Below are 17,646 nucleotides of genomic sequence, written 5' to 3' on the forward strand. Positions count from 1 at the left end.
GATAATAGTAAGAAAAAAGAATAATAAAAATAAAAATTAAACATTCTAAAAGAATAATAAAACTGAAGGTAATTTAAAATGTTGAATATAAAATTATAAAAAATAAAATTTTTTAGATATTAAAATTATGCGAGAGAAAGAGTGATTTAAATATAAATTTTTATATCTGCTTTAAATTAAATATAATTGAGAAATAAATAAATTTATAAATATTTATAAATTTTTATCTTTATTGTTACACATAGTAACAACGTAATAATTTTAGTATTATACTATACCTAAGTTAATTTAAATTTAATTATTCTATATATTTAAAAAATTAAATAACTTATAAATTTTATATTTAATTATTCTATACAAAATTTTTAAATGCTTGATATCTTAAATTTTTTCTTAAAATGATAAAATACGACTTAACAAGCAAGTATGGAAAATAAGTATCTATATAATAGTTATACATTTAGATATCTAAATTAAATCAAATAAAAAAACAATTCTTTTAATAAATCTTTAACAGCTCAAAAGTTAACCCAATGGATATGTATGGATCAAAGTGATAAATAAAAATAAGAGCTGCGATAATGATGCGGTGGTAATTGATTGTGGTTGGGGTTAATAAAAGAAGAAAACAAGGAAGGAGAATGAAACAAGACAACATAATTATAAGAGAAAATGATAAGATGTATAATAAAATTAATATGATGAAATGATATAATCAAAATAAAAATTAATCATTTTAAAATAATAATAAAATTAAAAAAATTAAAGATATTTAATATAAAATTAAAGAAATAATTTTTTATCTATTAGAATTATGTATATAAAAAAGGATATTTTGAATATAAATTTTTAAATTTACTTCAAATTAAATAGGATTAACAAAATAAATAAATTTAATATATAAATAACTAATTTGTAAATAATATTAGTAAATCTTTATCTTGATTTCGTTACACATAATAACAACAATTTTTTTATTTTTTAATTTAAATTTATTTATTTTATACTTTCTACATATATTAAATAACTTAAAATATTTTATTTTTTCATAATTTATTTTTAATTATTGATAATAAATTTATAATTTTAAAAATAAAAATAAAATAATTTTTTAACTCAATAGAAAAGCGGCTGAACAGGCACGGCAGTGCCTGTTGAGCCGCTAGTCTGAATAATAACAATCATATTATTGGGACGACAATAATATATTTTAAATGATTATATTTTACTATGTATAATTATTCTTTAGAGATAAGTAATTCGTGAATATAAAAATTATATTAAACTGGTAGTATAATAATTATATTAAAAATAGTAAATTTATCAATTTAAATTTATGTAGTGAAGAAATTGCCACTTATGATATATCTATTTTTTAGAAGGAAAAATATTAAAAAATATATCAAAATTATATGAAATTTTTTTTTGTTATACAGTGAAAAAATTTAAGTTACAATTATATTATTAAACATATACTATTATAATTTTTTTTAATGATATGGCGGGAACATTTTATTTATTCTTATAATAATATTATTTAGGACAATAATAAAAGGTTTATTGAATCAAAATTGAAGAAAAAATAAATTACTATTAATTAAATAATATACAGGAGTTCTACTCATATTTATTACCATTCGGTCTATTACTTGAATCAGTTTCGCTGTTATTATGAGTATCTAAATATCTAAATATTTAAAAAAGTTATTATTAAATTAAAAATAATATATGTTGAGAACTTAAGAGTACATTCCATAGATAAATTATAGATAAATAATACTAAGAGTACATTAATATAGAGATATTGTAAAAATAATTCAAATTAAATGGCAAACTAAATTGTAGAAAAAAAAAGTTAAAAAAATATACTAAAATTATCCACTAAGTTTTTTTTGTTACATAGTCAGAAAATTTAATAACAAATATTTAATAAACATTCAACATATATAGTTTTCTTATAATAATACAGCTATAAAAATTATTAAATTATCTAATAATTGAGATTATAACTATGTAAAGTACATTAAAAGAATATCATAATATCTATAATAATATTATTTAGGCCAATAATAAAAGATTTATTGAATCAAAATTTAAAGAAAAATAAATTATTATTAATTAAATAAATATAAATATACAGGATTCCTACCCATATTTGGACCATTCGGTATATTACTTAAACCAACTCCGCTGTTATTGTGAGTATCTGTATATTTAGAAAAATTATTATAGCGTAAAAAATAATTCATATTAAATGATAGAAAAAATCTCTACATATAAGTGTTTTGGGTTTATAAGCTTTACAAGTTTGAAGAGACCGAAACCCACTAAACACGCTGCTTATGTTACGTGCCTCTTTAACAGACTTTTAAATCAATTCAAATCAATTAACGCGCAAATATATAACTTCCATTTTTCAAAAGATTTCATTTCTTTTTTCGAGTTTCTTGCCAAATTTGTTGGATCTCCTTCATGCATTCTCTCTTTGCTTCATTTTTTTCAATTTTCAGGTTCCTGAAATCAAGCTTTGAAATCGTTTTGAAGATAATGAAACTTCAGAAATATACCCAAATGATTATATAAATACACCCAAACTGTTACAGAAATACACCCAAATGGTTACAGAAAAGATTATAGAACTACACCCAAATGGTTACAGAAATACACCCAAAGGATTACAGAAATACACCTAAACGATTTAAAAAATACACCCAAAACAAGGGGAGACAGTATATTTCTTCTTGAAATCTTTTAATGTTTTGCTGGTTAAGGATGAGGCACATGGCAGAGACAATCTAGAAGAAAAATCTAGAAGAACAATAAAACAGTACCTTGAATAATGTTTTTTCATTTTTTCTGGTGATTTTTTATGGAGATTTGTATCTTTTCTTCTTGATTTCTTCTACTCTTCGCGAGGAGTTGGAATGTTTTTGCAGAATCATAGTTTGTTTTGAATGTCCCTTGAATCTTGACGGTTTGCGTTTTGATTGAGGAAGAAGAGGAAGAGTGAACGTGTTGTGGAAGGGTGATTAAGGCGCGTGTGTTGGACGCTTGATTTTAAAAGAGTGGTGTGCATATTTTTTTCTTGGACTTGGAGCAACTTGTATAGCTTGTAAGCCAAAAAGGCTTGTATGTGTAGCAGGCCTGTAAATGATAAACTAACAACATAAATTTATCAATGGGAAGTATAACTTAGAGTACCTGATACAAAATATTGATGAGCGGGTGTGGGTGTATTTGTGATATCTTGTAATGATGTTGTCATGTTAGTTGGTCCACTCAATGTATCGATTTGTTTTCCTCGTCTAATACTCTTTCGGTAACTGGCATGTCTTCTGGCAAGGTGTTGCTGCCTCTGTTCTTCACTCATATTTTGTTTTTGTTGCCTGGCATAGTCTTGCCAAGTTCGTCGACTACTTTCACGTGAATCTTCCATTGGTATGTTGTCAACTGTAATTAATCAAAGAAACATATAAACACAATTTTACACTTTTATTTAATGACGAAAAGCAAATTACAGGAGATTTTATGTTATATTTAGGTGAAGTGAGAGGATGTAGGAGAAGATGGATGAGAAATGAAATTTTTTTTCTATTATGGAGTAACCAATAATGTGAAGTGAGAAAGATTAAGAGGAGAAATTGGTATAAATGAAGATGAAGTAGTGAAAATTTTGTAACTGACCTATACTAAAGTATTATGCAGTAACATGAAGTGAGAAAAATTAACAGGAGAAACTGGTATCCTATTTACGAAATAATTATAGAAGTTACATTGACGTAAACATGAACGTAAATAAAAATGAAGTAGTGGGAATTCTGTAACTAAAAATAAGTTATTAGGAAGGATAGAAAAGAAAAAAATTTTGGACACCAAAATTAGTTTTAGCATTATATATTGTTATAGATATCTCTATCCCCTTTCTAGCATTCTCTTCTACAAAATGGTCATGGAACTTTTGGCAGACATCGTGTACTTTTTCCATGATATATGGGTAGCCATTGGTATAAAGAGTATATATTATTGAAGTACGTGGTTCCTTTTTTGTATTCCGTAAAGTTTTTTGAGGCCTGCTACACATACAAGTCTTTTTGGCTTACAAGTCTTATAAGTCCAATAAAATACACGCATTACACTTAATTAACGCATTACACACTTCCACATTCAAGAGTAAATAAAACACACGTTATTCAACAACTTTCTGTTTCCAAAGCGCGCTACTCACCATGCATTATGAACGAATCTTCTTCTTCTTCCTCCATGAAAACAATTTTCTTGCCAAATTTGAAGATAATGGAACTTCAAAAATACACCCAAACGATTACAGAAATACACCCCAATGATTACAGAAATACACCCAAAGGATTACAGAAATACACCCAAACGGTTACAGGAATTCACCCAAACGATTATAGAAATTACACCCAAAGGATTACAGAAATACACCCAAAGGATTACAAAAATACACCCAAAGAATTTAAGAAATACTCCCAAAATTCGTTGAAGTACACCTTATGCATATTTCAGAACTCTTTCTCTGTCTCCTCCTCATCTTCTGCTGCTTCTTCTTCTTCAAAAACGATTTCAGAGCTTGATGTCAAAAAAATGGAAATCGAGAATAACGAAGAAAGAAAACAGAGAGAAAAGCACGTAAATGAAGAAGAAGAACAGAAAGAGGAAGAAGAACGTGCAACAAGAAGAAGAAGAAGGAGAAAGAGAATGCAAGAAACGAAAGAAAAGAAGAAGAAGAAGAAGAGGAAGAAGAACGTGCAAGAAGAAGAAGAACGAAAAAGAGAAAGCAAGAAACGAAAGAAAAGAAGAAGAAGAAGAAGAAGAAGAAGAAGAAGAAGAAGAAGAAGAAGAAGAAGAAGAACGTGCAGCAAGAAAAAAAAAGAAGGAGAAAGAGAAGGCAAGAAACGAAAGAAAAGAAGAAGAAGAAGAGGAAGAGAAAGAAGAAGAAGCACGTAAACCTTGCATCGCATTTTTGGGATTTATTCGTTAATTAACTTGCAAAGCATACAAGCCCTAATGACTTGTATGTATAGCTTTTCTCAAGTTTTTTATCCGTTTTATTTGATTTTAAATTTTATTTGTTTATTTCTGAAAACCTTCTTTTTTTGTTATATAAATTGTTTCTTTTTAAATAAGATTTTTCCGATTTATTTAGCTAAATTTCTTTTAGTTAATTTGAGAATATTATAATGTTGTCTTAAATGTTATTGTTCTGGAATATTTACTATAATAAACATTTGAATTACTTAACATAATTAAAACCAATCAAAATTTATGGGTCTTCACCTATTAAGTGGTGTAAAATACATTATTATCTTTTGAAAGGAGAGAGTGGCGTGGAGGTACAACACAAGGACAAAGCAGTGAAAAGAATAATTTTAATTAAATTTAGACAACTCAAATCAACAAGTTTCATTATTGACCAGATAAAAAAAGCAGCTAATAAAAAATTGACATGCCTTGTGATGTAAATTATATGTTGAGTAGGAAGAGTTGGTTAAAAATCATTAATTTTGATAGATATAAAATTTTTGTTTTGATTTCATAAAAAAACCTCTTATATAAGATCATTATTATTTTTTAAATAATAAGTAACACTTTCTAAGTTAGAGATGGTAACAGGACATGACGGGGTGAAAGATATCTTTTCGTTTTTCATTTTTGTCCTGAATTTATTTTTCGTCTCTGTCCTAGATTCGTTCCTTGTTCCCACTCTAATTTCTGTCATGGGAGAATATTGTTCCCCATTTTTATTTTCCACAGATCTTCATTCTTTATGGGACCTCATTCTCCATTTTTCTATATTGATCATTTATATGAAAGTTCTAATAAAAAATAAAAAAAACCAGAAAATATTATTACAACATATAAGGACATAGTCACGTAGCAGTGAAAACGAGAAAGGACATCGCAATCAGAGACAATGAGACAGCGATCAGGTGACGACACAATATGCACTAAGCAAGAGTGGTGAGGAGTATGGTTGTGACGCTATGAGATATTGAGATTTGCGAGTTTTGGCCTTTTAGGATGACTGGAGAGTGAGACGACATAGTGTTAGTATTATGGAGAGAAGGGAAGACACTTTTGAAATTAGGGTTAAGTTTTTCAATATATATAGTATGTGAAATGACTAAAAAATTTATATTAAAATTATTAAAGATATTTAAGTAAATTTAATAATTCGGAGATTAGTCAAGACGGGGTAAAGATCCTCACTTGGGTCTCCACGTCTATCTCGAAAGAATTTTGGTCCCATCCCCATCTCCATAGAAAAAAATTCTTCGTCTTCGAATCTCTATTTGAGACAATCTTCATGAGGATTTGAGTTTTGCCATCCCTATTTTAAGCTGCTAATTTAATTCTTAAATTTTAACTAAAAAAAAACATAAACTTATTTTCATGGAAAATATCTAAGCTTTCATAGATGTGATGATATAACTGATGACCCTACACTTTATTGCTTTGTTATTAAATTCAACTCAATTTGTCTGATTCGATCGGAAACTCGCTCACTCGATCACTTGACCAAGTTGAGTACTCGTTGGACCGTGCTCCCATCCATAGTTATTAGAATTGGACCGAATTGACCGATTCGACTGAAAAACTGATGAACCGGTGGTCTGGCCAATTCGCTTGGTGAATTGGACCGAACTTACAATTGAACTGGTCAATAATAGTCAAACTCATTGAGAATCGACCGGTTTGCGTTTGAGACCGCACTGAACCCGTGCGGGTCCACGATACACCCGCGCCCCGCTGAACCATTGCGCCCCACTTTGTTTTTTATTAATATATGTGACAAAATTAAATATATAATAATTCATGAATGAATTTTTATTTTTTTTATTCTTTTAAGCATGGATTAATATGGATACCAAACAAGTAACAACACATAATATACAAACATATTGATATATTAATATTGATTGTGTTATCTTTTGTTTTCCCTCATTCATTTTAAATTGATAAAGTATTTTGTACTAATGACTAATTTATTATTTATTTTTGCACCATAAATTATATCTAAGAATTGTATTTGATTGTCATTAATATATTTTTTTTGAAAACATGCATTTAATTTTTAATTTTATTTTTATAATTTTATATTTTTATTTAATTATGACCGAGTCAACCAGATAAATCAGTGACCCATCGGTTGAATCAATAACCCAGTAACCCTGTCATATGACTGGATTAATTACCGATTTGGTTCTAATAACTATGTTTCTATTAGACTCGAAGAGACTTGAGTCAACCTTGCGGGTTTTGAAAAAAAAAGGGTGACCCGACTGATTTATACAACTCAGATCGGGTATTTTTTTTTAAAAAAGAAGAAACTACATCCTACACTACACTAGCTTCAATCCAAAACTCACCAAAAAAAAATCAATGTTTTGAAAATTGAATCGGACCGATCAATCAGACCGATTCAAATGCGAACCGGCAACACTAGCAGTTCGGTCAGGTATGTAAAATCGTTGTTTAGAAAACCGGTGAGAAACGGTTAAACCGGCCAAGAACCGGCAGGTCGGACTGAACCTGAACCCGCCCGGTTTACACAAAAACGGAAGCTCCGTTTCTTTCTCGCTTTCACCCTTTCTTTCTTTCATTCAGATAGAAATAACACAAACCCAGCCAAAAAACCCTAGCACTGTTAAGCCTACACCACCGCCGCAAGGAGTGGCATACTGACGCCGTCCGTCGCACTCAAAGTTCTCCATCCGTCCGTCTATCTAGCTTCCCTCGTGCTCCAAGTCTTCAACCCCTGTTCACTGTCACCGATCGCGGCTGCTTCCTTGAGCTCGGCGTCCGTCGTCTTTGTCTGCTCAGCCGCGCTTCCGTCGCCGTGTGTGTGCCGTTCACGTTCGGGTTTTCGTTCAGCTGTCGTCTACGTTCGCGTTCTTCGCCGTTCACGTTCGCTAGCCGTTTCCCGTTCGCGTTCACTAGCCGTTCCCCGTTCGCGTTCACTAGCCGTTCACCGTTCGAGTTCGCATTCGCGTTCGTCTGGAAGCCACGTTGCTCTGCTTCAAACTCTGCGACCAACCCGCGCGCTCCACCTAATCGTCGAACTGCTCTCTTTTTTCGCCGCCGTGAGTTCCCTAAACCCGCCACCAGACAATACACTCACACAACACCAATACTCTGCTTCAAACTCTGCAACTTCTGATTTCCATTACAATAAGAAACTATTTGATTTGGTAGTGGTTTGGATTTTTCATAGACTGAATTAAAGTTACAATAATTATGTTCTCTTCTAAATCACATTGATATTAAGCCTTGAATTCTCTTATTTCGTTTTAATTTTGCCGCACTCAACATGTTTGATAAAATGCTTTAACCATATTTCTGGTAGGTTTTATAATTTCTAGCTTTTAGAAACTTAGTAAGTTGATTGCATGTGAAATTAGAATAATTGGATCTTAGTAATTAGGAAATTTTAGCTGCACAAATAGCATCTTTGCAAAAAACATATTAGCATGATGATTCCACTTGCATTAGTGTTCTTCTGGTAAATTTTAATTGTTACTGTGAACTTGTTAATTTGCTAATTGTTCTTGTGTTGTTGTTCTGTTTTTCTTCTGTTACTTTTAATTTTTTTTGTTTTTGTTGTGATTTTCTGTTCTTGATTTAAGCTGTGATTGAAGGTTCTTTGGTTTGGGTATTCTTCACTTTCCTGCAAGCTTAGCTTTTAATTCTTTGAGCATACACGTATCAAATCATTGTTTTCAGCAATGGTGATTTTTAGATTTTTTTTGGGTTGCTTTGTTTTAAATGTTCCTATTGTTGTTGTTGTGTTTTTGCTGTGATTTAAATGTTCTTTTGATTTTTTTTTTTTCCGAATGCCCAGTCAGTACTTGGTTGACTGGTTTTGCTCACTGATTGTATTTGATGATAAATTTTAAATTTATAACTCTATTACTGCTTTACTGTCTGTTTCTGTAGTTAAATTTTATTAAAGTTTCTTGAATTTGCACTGCCTATGTTACTGATTCACTATTCCTACATTGCTTTTTTTTTTTGTTAATCATTGTGATGAGCTTTGTTAAAATTGGGTTGAAAACTGTTAATCTTTCTTCATTTTTCACTGTTCTAACTTCTGTTCTTATTAAAAAAATTTGCAATTGGTGATCTTTTGAGTTATTATATGTTTCATGTTTTCATTGTTCTGTTCTTATGAAGAAAAAATTTGCAATTAGTGATTGTATGATTCATGTTTTGATTGTTCTGTTATATATAAAAAAATTCTGTTTTCATTGTTTTGTTCATTGTTTGGTTGCACTGTCCCTGTTCTTGATCTCTGCCGACCTGCTACCCGTCCTCCGTGTTGGATTTTTTTGTTTCAGGCTTTGTTGTGTTTTTGTTTCAGCCTCTGTTGTGTGTTTGTTTCAGGCTCTGTTGTGTGTTTATTGTGCAACACTATCATTTTTTGTTTTACTTTTTGACTTAGCTACATTAAGACAATATTCTCTATCTTTAACTTGTGCATTTTAATTCAATCCAGCTATTTTTAATGGAAGTATAATTATGTTAATTGTCAACAAATTTGCAGCAAGTCATTGCATATTTTGATGATTAATTACATTTAATTGGTGATATTTTATGTAGGGTTTTAAATTTCAAAGATATTTAGGATGTTTATTTATAATTTATTTATTATTTTATTATGGAACGGTTTTTCCGGTTGAACCATGGTTAGATCAGTTGGACCAATAAACTAGTGAACCAATGACTAGAGCGGTTTGATGACTGGTTCGGTTTTCAGAACCTTGGAAAAAACACCAAAACCCTAGCTCTTCTAACTCATCTCACCCCGAGACTCTCATCTCTCCCTCAATTCTGAGACTCCAACTCTCTCGTCTTTCTCACTGCCTAGCCCTCTACACTTACCGCCGTCTCGTCGCTCGTCTCAATCACACTCGCTGGCGTCTCGTCGCTCGTCTCGCGGCCTTCCTCGTCGTCTCACTCGAGTCTCGTCCCTGGGCTCCTCGCCGGCGGCGGCAGAAGCAACACGTGGGATCCGTTTGCTTCGTCGCCTTCCGTGCGCTCGTCGTCTTCTGGTTTCGGGTCGTTGCCATCGCCGTGGACCATGGACCGTTGATGAGTCTCTGCATCATCGCTTCCCTTGTTCTCTTTTTTTCAGATTTCCCTTCATGTATTTTGAGATGTTGCTGAATTGCTGATTAATTAATTTGCCTTGATGCTAATCTAAATGTTGCTGTAAATCATGAGTGAACTTGGATTTGTTGAATTTGTTGTTGTAAGTTGAATTTGTTGCTGAAAATATCACTGAGCTAATTTTTTGGTTGATGAAAATCATCACCGAGTTGAATTTATTGCCAATTATCATCACTGAACCTTGAATTTGTTGCTGTCTTGCCGAAATAATTACTTAGCTAAACCTTTTGTTGCTGTAAATCATCTTTGGAGCTAAATTTTTTGTTGCTGAAAATTATCATGGTTGAATTTGTTGATGAAATTATCAATGAGCCGAATTCGTTGCTGTAAGAATAGATTTGATTCTTAGTATTGATTCATTTGATTCTTACATAGGTAATATTGAGTTGGTATAATTAGTTGAATTTAGTTTTTGATTAGTTTGTTAATTATTCCAATTTGTCTTGATGCATTTGATTTACTTATTGTGTTATGTTTTGCTCTCTTCATTTAAATTGAGAAAGTATTTTTGTACTATTGACTAGTATATTTTCTATTTTTGCTTAGTTATGTTTAAGAATTGTTAATGTGTTTATGAAGATGTTTCGAATTTTTAATTTTAAGCTTATTTTTCGCAATTTTGTATTTATATTTAATTGTGACTAGGTCAACCGATTCAACTAGTAACCCATTGGTTAAACCAGGGACCCGGTGACCCAGTCGTATGAACGGGTCGATTACTGTTTCGGTTCTAATAACTATGCCTTATTGTTGCTTATCAGTTTAAAGGTTCGCCGTCGACTATAAGGCTAGGGTGCTGCCATTAGTGCAACGTCCATTCCTGAATTGTGGTGCTGTGATGGCGGCGACAACAACCGAAAACATATTGAAAGAAACGGTGCAGCGATTCGAAGAAGATGCAAGCGACGATAAGAGCTTCGAGGAGCTCGGTGTGGACGCTCGTCTCATTCGTGCCTTGCTCAAGAAAGGAATCGACAAGCCCACACCAATTCAGAGAGTTGCTATTCCACTCATTCTGGTCACTCTCTAGCCCCTTTACTTCTAATTGTTAGTTAGCCAGTTAGTTAGTTATTCAGTTATTAGTTACAATATTATTATTATTGTCAGTGGCAACGACTTTCTGTTTTGCCGAGTTTTGATATAGCTGGTTGGTTGGTTGGTTAAGTTAGTTAGAAGTTGGTTAGGTTTTTCGAGATTCTATGCATTCTGCAATGTAGGGTCTCCAATTGGGGAAGCTCACTAGATCATTTGTTTTTTTAGGAAGGTAAGGATGTGGTTGCTCGTGCGAAGACGGGTTCTGGGAAGACGTTTGCTTACCTTCTCCCCATGCTACAGAAACTATTCGCTAATGTTGATCGCAAGAAGCAGGCACCCAATGCTTTTGTTCTTGTTCCGACTCGCGAGCTGTGTCAACAGGTTGGTTTTCTTTAGCTTTGTTAAAAATGTTCTCTTTATGTGTGTGTTTTCCTTTTTCGTTCTACTTTGCTAATATGTTTCAATTGGATTGTAACTTCAGGTCTACACAGAGGTTGTGTCACTCATTGAGTTATGCCGAGTTCAACTGAAAGTCGCCCAATTGAATAGCAATATGCAAGCTTCTGATTTGGTTAGTGACCATGCCTTCTTTTTTGTTATTGTTTCTTCATTATCACTAGTTTCTATGTGATGCCATGATGTGTGGAAATTTTATTATTTTGTTTGTAATTGTTAGTTCGTAGTGCATGCTGCATAAATCTTATTGCTATTTTTGTTCTGCATTGGGTTTGCAGCGTGCAGCTCTGACTGGACCTCCTGATATTTTGATATCCACACCTGCTTGCCTAGCAAAGTGCCTGTTTGATGGTGTACTTCAACCAGCTTCCATTTATGCTACGCTTGAAACTCTAATTCTTGATGAGGTGAAATCAGATGTAGCATATTGTTTGTATAGTATCTAGTTGTCCACATTTTATTCTTAGTTGAACATTTTCTAGGACAGCTGTCGGTTTCTTTCTTCATATTGAGTACTTTATGTTCACACTGGACTTCGATTGCATTTTGCAAAATCTGACCTGCTATGTGTTGACAAGAATAACTTGATTAGACGACTAGATACCTTTTTTTTTTGGTTTCCATGGTTCTTATCAACTTTCAATTTCCAAATACTGGAAATATCATTCTAATCCAAGTTAAAGATGAATAATCCTTGATTGTGCTACTCATTTTTGCATCTAATGAATGATTGATTTTCTCAATTCTTGTGCTTCCAGGCAGATCTTCTGTTATCATATGGATATGAAAATGATATAAAATCTTTTACGCCTCATGTACCCAGAAGTTGCCAGTGTCTTCTTATGTCCGCAACATCAAGGTGTGTTATTTTGCATCATCAGTGTTTCTGCCACTTGTCATGTTTGTTTTGCTCAATTATTTAATTATCATGAGCATGTACATCTCTCATTCTTCAATTCTTTGTTTTGTTGTGCTTGAATCTTTTTTCATTATATTAGATAATAGGTGACTGAAAACAGGTAGGTACATTCTTGCACTTTTGTAAACACCTTGATTACTATAGCAAAATTGGCTCAATAAAATTTTGTTGGCAAGTGTTTTGTTGTTTAAGATCATTGATCATTCCATGACTTTATTCTAGGACTGATCTTACATTGCATATGTCTATGGTTTAAGTTCTATTCAATTATATTGATTTGTTTGAGACGTACTATTGACTCATTCAGTACTGATGTTGACAAACTAAAGAAGTTGATTCTACACAACCCATTCATTTTGACTTTGCCTGAAGTGGGAAATAATAAGGATGACGTGATCCCAAAAAATGTTCAGCAGTTCTGGGTGAGACATCACTTTCTTCTCATATCTTTGGTATTATGAAGTAGTTGGGATTATGTTAATTCTTTTGTGCATCTGCAATAATATTGCATCACATATTCACTCACATCTGTGTACACTCTAGAAATGGGGATGATCTTTAATGTTTATATATTTATTTGATTTGGGGTGAGAAGAGTTTTAGTCCTTGAAAATAAAATCGAAATTTGATCCATTCACACTTTTGAAAAATGTTAGGCTTGTTATCATTTTTTTTAATTATCTTACATGTCACCTCCGTGGAGGGTGCTTTTCCTTTTTGCAGGTGATTCCTTACTCATTATTATTACTTTGGAGTTAATAATCCTTTAACATTTTTCATCAAATATCTTTTTCTCAGATCTCGTGCCCTGCCAATGATAAATTGCTCTACACCCTTGCTGTTTTGAAGTTGGAGTTAGTGCAAAAGAAAGTTCTGATATTCACTAATGACATAGACATGAGTTTCAGATTGAAATTATTCCTAGAAAAGGTATACACAGTTGTTCTTATGCACTCAATGAATTGAATCCAACTAATTTTATGTTAGTTACATCATGCATGTCATACACGAATGTTAGCACATATACATAATATTGTATTAGACTTGCATTGACTTTTGTACAGTGTCAGTATTATGGATAATGAATAAAATTTTTATCTCACTTATTCCTTCTTTCATTTTTTATCAAAATGTTTTGGATTAAATTTTAAATCAACCTGTAGTATCTTGATGGAGTTTGTAACTGTTAGGGTTCTATCTCTTGCTTCTCTACCTCGTTAAAAAATTCCTCTGCACCAATGCTCATGGTCTAAATCCTAAACATTTAGACTTGAGTTGGGATTATTTTGTTGTTGTCATTGCTTCCTCTATCTAATTTTTCCCATGTTTTTTCTAGTTTGGGATTAAGTCTGCTGTTTTAAATGCTGAGTTGCCACAGAATTCCCGACTCCATATTCTTGAGGTATGCAATATTATCCAGTTTACTTCCTCCTTTTTCTGTTTATTTTATTTTATATTTTTAAATGATTGCTGATATGTGCATATGGCTTTTGGCACTTAACATAGCACTATGGCTTTTTCTTCCAAGTGAAGAATTAGAACTTAATAAATATGTTTTCTTAAGATGTGGATTTTATTATTATTATTTGTGGGTTTATATTGTTTCTCATGATTTTGATATATCTGAATTTATCAGGAGTTCAATGCTGGTCTGTTTGATTATCTTATTGCAACTGATGTCAGTCAGTCGAAGGAGAAGGATGAAGCACCTAAAGAAGGCAAAGGATCACGAAAGTCTAGGAAACATAAACTTAAACTCGATTCTGAATTTGGAGTAGTAAGGGGAATTGATTTCAAAAATGTATTCACGGTAATCAACTCCTCCCTTCTGTGTATTTGTCATGCAACTATCTATTACATATTTGACATTGTTGCTCTGCTATGCCATTTTAGAAAGAGTTGCACAATTGTAAATTTAATCTTGTGATTATCTCTGCATTCCATGGGAAAATGCTCTGTATACTGAACAATTGGTTGTTAATTTTTTCCCTCCTTCTTGATGGACAGGTTATAAACTTTGATATGCCTCGAAGTGTTGCAGGATATGTACATCGAATTGGACGTACAGGAAGAGCATATAGTTCTGGTGCTTCTATTTCTCTGGTGAGCTTATCCGACAAATAAAGCCTGCTTTTTTTCAATGAGTGAATTTGAAGGCGTATATCCTTTATCAGATTAGATTTGTTTGTTTGTCCCTTGTCCTGGTCCACTGGGTATACTAGAAACTAGAAAAGATTAAAGGTGCACCAGCTACGCATTCCTGGCTAATTTATCTGTATGCCTTTGTTTCTTCATAGGTTTCAACAGATGAGATGGAAACATTGGAAGAAGTAAAAGCTTTTGTTGGTGATGATGAAAACAAGGGCTCAAACACAATTGTGGAGTTTCCTTTCCTCACCAAGAATGCAGTTGAATCTTTGCGGTATAGGGCTGAGGTGATTTATCATTTCCTATTTTCCTTTACTCTTGAAGAAAAAACTTGTAAACAACCATAGCAATTCATTAATGCTTCAAGTAGTTAGTCTTTGAGTGACATGATATATTTTCTACTTCATTTTGATTTAAATTCTAGTTTAAAAATGGAATTACTTATTTAATTTGTTACATAATTTGTGACTTTAAGAAAAAGGGCAGCCCAATGCACGTTCCAGAGAATGGCTGCACCTAAAGGCATCAGGGACTGCTCCCAATAATTGTTGTTCCAACTTCCTGGTAGAGTTTGTGACTAAATTTAGAAAAATCGTTGTGTACTTGTCGTTTCATTTGTATCTTAAGCTTGAGAATATTGATTGACAAGCCCGGTGTGTCTTTCTGCCATTTCTATTTTTCTTTTACTTGAAGATTTAGTGTATATGCATGTCATGGTATATTCACGGCATTAGAAAGATCTAGAAAAAAAATCTTCCTGTTCTTTTATCTGATTTTAAGTGTATATGCATGGCATTCCTAATTATATTTGGAAATCATAGTTGCTTTTTTAGATAATATGTTTATCATAATGTTGCAGGACATTGGGAAGAGCGTAACTAAAATTGCTGTGCGAGAATCACGTGCTCAGGATTTGCGGAATGAAATTCTAAACTCTGAAAAGTGAGTACCTGATATTGGATGTGGCATGCTTGTGATTCTTGCTGTGTTATCTTTCTAATACGTTTGTTTGCTTTTCTAATTTAGGTTGAAGGCCCACTTTGAAAGTAATCCAAGAGACTTGGGTAATGAAACTAGGATTTGGATCCTCTAAAGTTTGAATTTCACTTTAGAGAGTAAAGTGTGATCTCTCACTATTTATTTCATAGGTGGGACCAAAAATGAATATGAAAGATAAACTATTCAAGGGTAGAAGATCATACTTTACTCTCTAAAGTAAAATTCAAACCTTAGAAGATCCAAATCCATGAAACTAATTGGTTTTCTTGTGCCTGTGATGGGCACTTTTACATTTATATCTGAAGAAGTTAAATATTAAGGTTTCAAATTGTATTTGGGGTTGAGCAGATCTGTTGAAACATGACAAAGTTTTAAGCAAGAATGCACCTCCTTCGCACCTGCGTGATGTGCCTAACTACCTATTAGACAAGACCACCCAGGAGGCAAGGAAAATGGTCAAGCTTGCAAGTGATGCAATGGGAAAAAATAATCGTCGCAAGGGATTCAAGAAAAAACCAAAAACAGGTGGAGACCCTCTGAAGGCTATCTCTGCTGCGGTATGATAACTTTACCTCCCATGGATCTTACCTCTTTCCTAATTTGTGTTCATTTTCTATCTCGGACAGTGGGAGAGAGTGCAATGGGGAGAGGAGGGAGAAACAACAGGGGAAAAAAAGAAAAAATAAACAGAGGAAGACGCTTTAAAGATAAAATTTTGTAGTGTTTGGTGCAACGACAGTTTTGTTGTTTGGGGTGAATAAATTTTAATATGCTTGAGCCTTGAGCCTTGAGCCTTGAGCCTTGAGCCTTGAGCCTTGAGCCTTGAGCCTTGAGCCGACACTATTGGATGGGGATGTATTAGTAATTATATAAAATTTGGAAAGATTTTGTAATGTTAGGATATTCTAAGGACTTGATTACCGGATCTTGGCAAATGTTAAGACTTATTTAAAAAAAATTTAAAACTATATGTACTTAGTTGAAAATTTGGTCAAATCATTGGGGCTTACAGGTTAATTAGAAAATGAACACAACCACTATAGAGCCGTTAGATCTTGTATGGATTTGTTTGTGTTAATGTCAATATAATACTTGTTAGATCTCAGGATAAATTTCAATTGTGTGGAGTTTTTTTTTAGTTATTTTTGTCCAATATGATATTTTATTTAAATATCTGTCTTTAGGTATCAAAAAGATCGCACAAAGGTGGAAGCCACAACAATAGCGGTGGTAGACATAAGCACAGAAAGACCGACTGATTTATTCTAGAGTCTTTTTGCAGTCTCCACAATTTTGTTGTAATTTTGGTTCTAAATAGTATTGTAATTGTCGTGAAATTCAATCTAAAGCCAAAAGATTTGATTTAGACGATTCATTCATTGACTGATAGGAAAAGGCAACATTGAAGCAAATATTATACCAAAAACAAAACATCAATGCGTTATTTAAGCGTTTTACACTAAACAACTGTGTAGGACTTTTAACTTGTGCATTTCTATTAGACAGTAAAGAAGCTGACATATTAGATTCAGATGCATTATTGTAACATGAGCATTTCGATGGATGACTTTTGGTTGTCGATTCACGTCAAGTTTTTGCTTCTATCTCGATATTTCTCTTGTACATTTTAGGATTTTTAAGTTTCCAAGTAGATCCAATTCATCTATTATTGAACAGTTCATTATTGATTCGATGAGAATTGTTATGAAGGCCTTTCATTTGCTTTTTTACAGTGGAAATCTTATTTTCTCTTTATATATCCTAATTTTTGGCCTAATTCTTCTTATGATCTATCTTGGTTCTATTATCTCTTCAATAAGTTTAGTAATGAGCATGGATTCTGATTTATTAACTATGCTGCATTCTTTTGTAGCTTTATGTGCCGACAACAATGAATA

At 32.4% G+C, this 17,646-nt stretch overlaps 1 protein-coding gene across 2 annotated transcripts; it reads left to right on the forward strand.

Moving 5' to 3' along the window:
- The first annotated feature begins 7,630 nt into the window (after positions 1–7,630).
- On the forward strand, positions 7,631–17,419 carry LOC130969556 (DEAD-box ATP-dependent RNA helicase 16). Of its 2 annotated transcripts, none has more exons than XM_057895332.1 (16): positions 7,631–8,105; positions 10,953–11,209; positions 11,452–11,607; positions 11,708–11,797; positions 11,961–12,089; positions 12,441–12,541; positions 12,909–13,023; positions 13,400–13,531; positions 13,938–14,003; positions 14,238–14,411; positions 14,609–14,704; positions 14,899–15,036; positions 15,609–15,691; positions 15,776–15,813; positions 16,097–16,305; positions 16,933–17,419. In XM_057895332.1, exons 2-16 carry the CDS (start codon positions 11,030–11,032, stop codon positions 17,005–17,007), a joined length of 1,782 nt encoding a protein of 593 aa, XP_057751315.1. In that variant the 5' UTR covers positions 7,631–8,105; positions 10,953–11,029; the 3' UTR covers positions 17,008–17,419. The 2 variants fall into 2 exon arrangements, with proteins under 2 accessions (XP_057751315.1, XP_057751316.1); XM_057895333.1 differs by lacking the exon at positions 16,933–17,419 and adding an exon at positions 16,375–16,861 and having other exon boundaries at positions 16,097–16,273.
- Positions 17,420–17,646: the final 227 nt, after the last annotated feature.

Source organism: Arachis stenosperma, chromosome 3 (genome assembly GCF_014773155.1).
Source record: "Arachis stenosperma cultivar V10309 chromosome 3, arast.V10309.gnm1.PFL2, whole genome shotgun sequence".
NCBI classification, from domain to species: domain Eukaryota; kingdom Viridiplantae; phylum Streptophyta; class Magnoliopsida; order Fabales; family Fabaceae; genus Arachis; species Arachis stenosperma.

What these genes read in the sequence shown, in the direction of transcription:
- LOC130969556 (XM_057895332.1), top strand. Translation starts at nt 11,030, where the DNA reads ATGGCGGCGACAACAACCGAAAACATATTGAAAGAAACGGTGCAGCGA. An exon ending in CTTATGTCCGCAACATCAAG is followed by an intron (nt 12,542 to 12,908) that starts GTGTGTTATTTT and finishes TGACTCATTCAG; the next exon opens with TACTGATGTTGACAAACTAA. An exon ending in AAAATGTTCAGCAGTTCTGG is followed by an intron (nt 13,024 to 13,399) that starts GTGAGACATCAC and finishes TCTTTTTCTCAG; the next exon opens with ATCTCGTGCCCTGCCAATGA.